Genomic DNA, 4,299 nt, shown 5'->3' with positions numbered 1-4,299 from the left:
GGTAAACACCCACGAACCAATGGCACCAGTCATTAAATTTGAGTGCAGCTGACCGCAAAGTCACTAATCTCGCTTGGCAATTTCACTAAACCCATAGGATCGTCCTGTTTAGCAACTTTATTGGGGAAAGAGGAGACGTGTTGGCCACCCTGTATGTTCGCCACTATTCGTATGGGCGCTGGCAAAAAAGCGGTCATCAAAATAAGGATGGGGCTTAAAACAATTTTGGGGAGGTGAAGTTTAGCGGATATTTTTCTTGCCTCCTTGTTCGCATTTCAGTGCCATCTACCCATATCTATTTGCGTTCTACTCAGCCAGTAGAGAGGTGGAGGTATCTCGTGTTCACTTCATTGACACCTTCATAAGATTACCGGAGTCAGCTCCATGGTAAATTTTTCCGGATGGTTCACGGCTAGTGTCGCTTTAGCTGTAAAAAGCATTCCTTTAAAACACGGAATTTGAGTATTTGTCGATGGCGGACGCCATTTTAGGCCATTCTGTTAGTGAACTTCTCAGATTCTTCCATCATCGGCACATGCCCTCTTCGCGTCGCATTAAGGTTTGGCAACCAGCTGTCGAAATCAGGAAAGTTTCCTCCGCCATCAATGTAGCGTCCCTAGTCCTCCCCAAAGTTTGAAGAAGTCATTAGGAGTGTGGCAGAAGATATGTTACTATTGCACAGAAGAGCTGTGGCGGATGCATAATGTTGGAAGTGGGGTACAAATAATTGAAGTATCATAGTGCCTTCTTTCCCTAACCACTTAAAATCATCTACTAGGGGAGGAGTAAATATCACTGTTGTGGTTTAGGTCATTAGATATCCATTTTATACCATCCATTGCCTCCTCCACCATCCACTACTTTGGTAATCTAGAAGCGCCTTTAAAATTTTTGTTGATAGGGCCTAATTAGTCGCATCATCCGACTCAAACGGGTCGTACTAATGATCTCCTCGGCTAAGCAGGCGGAAGGAGGCAGACGGGGTTTAAAAATAGGCCCCATTAAAAATAATTTAATTTTGGTTCAGCTTTTCACAAGGTGGTTTCCCCTGCAACCAGATGATGCTCATGACTCCCTCTGTTAAGTCCGTACGAGGATGCTAGACTTCTCAGGTCTGTTCTCCACAGAGAATCTACCAAGTTTGCAGAATGGAAGTTCCTTTCCAGGTGACCTCCTCTATTCCATTTACGGTGACGCCTACTTCAGTTCGCATCGCATCGTATGGGTACGCGTCATTCTTATCCTCCTCTACGCTCTCTTTGCTGTAATCGGCGTCACAACCAATGCAGCTGTGGTTTTCTTTCTTCTCATCTGGCATCCTAAATCCCTCCACAATATCACCAATCGCTTCGTTCTCGCGCTCGCCATCTCCGACATCTTTATGTCGGGATTCAATATGCCCATGCAAGCCTACTATGAGATGCAGGAGCGTGTATACTTCTCTAACCTTGCCTGCCAGTTAGTCTTCTCCACCTTCGGGCTTCCAATGCACATCTCTTGCCTCGTTATCCTTGTTATCGGCATTGACCGGTATAATATCATTGTCTATCCCCTGCGCAGACGTATGCCTCGGGGTTCTGCGTCCCTTACCCTCGTTGCAATTGCTGTAATCAGTGTTATTAGTGTAATTCCCATAGCCATCTTCAATAAAAGCAGTCAAGCAGTGACTAGGCTGGAAGACGGACAGAGAGAACCGATGGAGTATCACTATTGCGTGGAAGAGTGGCCTTCCCCGGAGATTCGGCTCTGTTACACTATCTTCACCTTCACTGTACAGTTCTTTCTACCTCTTCTCCTTACTGCCACTCTCTACACTCGGATTTACTTTCGGCTACATGAGAGACGCTTTCGAAAACGCGATTTGGAGAGAAAGAAGCGCACAAACAAGATCCTTATTGCCATTGTTATCTGCTTCTTTATCTGCTGGACTCCATGGAATGTTTTCTCCATCATTCTAGAAGTCTACGCTTATCGAGCACAGAAACGAAATCCCATTAACTTGTTCCCGTTATTTGAGGGCACTCAGAGCAATTTAAGTAGTGTGGTTAACATAAAATCCCTCCTTTTACCATCGCGTGATAACAATCTGGTTTTCATCCACGAAGATCTTAATGCCTCAGTTCGACCACCCAGATCGTTTGAACGGAAATATAACATCTCAGACATTGTGCCTCAGTCTCGTCTGCTTCTTGGTGGTCACGCAAAGATAATTGATCTCATTCTCAAACTTCTAGCCATGTGTTCGGGTTGTTTGAACCCCTGCCTCTACGGCTGCATGACTGATACGATGCGGCTTCTTATGAAAAGAGTGACCATACGATTTCAGCGAACGCGGAATCTCAGTCTCACACGACTACGCGGTAGTCTTCGTGGATTCCCGGATATTCCTACCTCCGATCGCAGTTCCATTAAAACTCGAGCCTTTCACAAGTATCGAAGAAATGCATTTGGCACTCCGGTTTACAAAATTCATTGTTGTGGTTTTCAGTTCATTTTTCGCACGGGGTTTCATCAACACAATGAGCAAGTGAAGAATTTATTTGACACAAAGCGAAAATCTGATGTCTCAGAGCCGAGAATCTCCTCATTGAGCAAGCGCACACGTCGACTGCAGAGATGCTCCACAAATGATAAAACACCGCCCTACCCAAGTGGAGAAAAGGAGGGTTATGGAGGAGATCAAAAATTTCCCGAGTATCAAACTGGGCAAAACCAATTAGGCATACAACAAGTGAACCATAGCCTGCAGCATCTTGACCCTGCAAGCTTAACATTTCTGACTCGAGAAAGCGCAACCCTAAGCATTAATGAGAGTTCCACTAAGCGGACTAGCCTACTTCCTTCATCATTCTACGAAAAAACTCCGAGGAGTTCTTTTATGGTTGATGCAGTGAAACAGCAAGAGAGTGGTTCTGCAAACAGTAGGACTGATCAATCCCTCCTTCGTGTTTCTTCACCCGCACCTGTGGTAACGGTGTGTGAACCATCTTCAACCTTTAATGAGGAGCTTCCCTGTGCAGACGAAGAGACAACAAGGAGCTTAAAGAACTCCCCAGTGCATCACGTTCAAAATAATCGGCATCAGAAGCTTGTCAACATAGAGGTTCACACTCCACCACCTTCTCTAACCACCTCTGCGCCCCCTATTGACATATTTCGACGTAGAAGTTCCAGTAAAGGCGTGCCGAAGTCATGCCGGACTTTAGCTCCATTAGAAGAAGTGTCCAACTGCGGAGATATTGTAGAATCTGCTACGATGCAGGAGCATAAACCGGTACAGCGTCAAGAAGGCAAGGTCGTGCCAGCATTGCCGACTACAGCAGCGGCCCTCCAACGTGATCGTTTCAAGCGAAGCGTCTCCATAAGTTGCGATAATGAGTCCTCACGAGGTTCCTCCTCTGCGAATAACCGTCAGTCCCTTCAAATGCGGCGACAAAGCACCTATGAAGTCTTCCGTCTTAAAAAGTCGCCAACAACTTCTACAGTGGGGAAGAACTCATCACTTGTCCTTAGGGAGGGCTCAACAGAAAGTGAATCCATGATCAGCGATGATTTTGCACATTTCCACAAAATAGTCCTACAGGATGAACGAATGAAAGTAAATCTGGCCCCTAAAAAGCCGCGTAAATCCCACTCTATCAACAATACTCTTGGGATGTCCGTGAAATCACAACCTCGGAAACCCAGCCTCTACTCGGCACGTCTGAACCGCTCTTGGCCATCAAAACCAGTAAACAATGATAACAATGGGCGGGTGGGAACATAACGTCCGCAGAGGTGGAGTGAAGAACACATTTTGATCTCTTATTGGTCTTTTTTTGCTATTTTAAAAAATACTTGTTTTTACCACCGCAATTTAATCACCGTGCTGGGCGCTAGCTGCTACCTTTGTGTCCTACAAGGTAATATAATACTAGCAGTAAACGCACTTCTTCATGGGCCATGCAATATAGCCGTTGGCTGTAAAACTTTGATGTTTGAATGGTTAACAGCACTGGATGATTCAACGCTTATGGGGATGCTGTTCGGCTACCATTAGCATGTCCACTACCAGTGTCACATATACTTGACGCTGCGACTCTGGTGGTGAATGCGCAGATAAATTAGCGCGGCTTTCCCTTTCTTCGCTTTAAACTAAAGATACACCGATCGGTGATCCCTTCAGTCGTCTTCCTAATTGCTTCAAGCAAAATTCTTGCAAAGTACTGTTTCAGAGAAGGGTAATTTTTTGCATTAACTAGGACCTACCACCACGTGAGACTAGTCTCATTTTGGGGGGACATTAATAATTTGATTTCA

At 45.3% G+C, this 4,299-nt stretch overlaps 1 protein-coding gene across 1 annotated transcript; it reads left to right on the top strand. All coding sequences in view use genetic code 11, as the record gives it.

Moving 5' to 3' along the window:
* Positions 1-1,096: 1,096 nt before the first annotated feature.
* EGR_04846 (Neuropeptide Y receptor) lies at positions 1,097-3,766 on the top strand (the record flags this gene model as incomplete). The annotated part of the gene is made up of 1 exon (XM_024494095.1): positions 1,097-3,766. One exon carries the CDS (start codon positions 1,097-1,099, stop codon positions 3,764-3,766), a length of 2,670 nt encoding a protein of 889 aa, XP_024351484.1.
* Positions 3,767-4,299: the final 533 nt, after the last annotated feature.

This window comes from Echinococcus granulosus (genome assembly GCF_000524195.1).
Source record: "Echinococcus granulosus chromosome Unknown EG_S00032, whole genome shotgun sequence".
Classification (NCBI taxonomy): domain Eukaryota; kingdom Metazoa; phylum Platyhelminthes; class Cestoda; order Cyclophyllidea; family Taeniidae; genus Echinococcus; species Echinococcus granulosus.
This window is presented reverse-complemented; position numbering and strand designations above follow the sequence as displayed.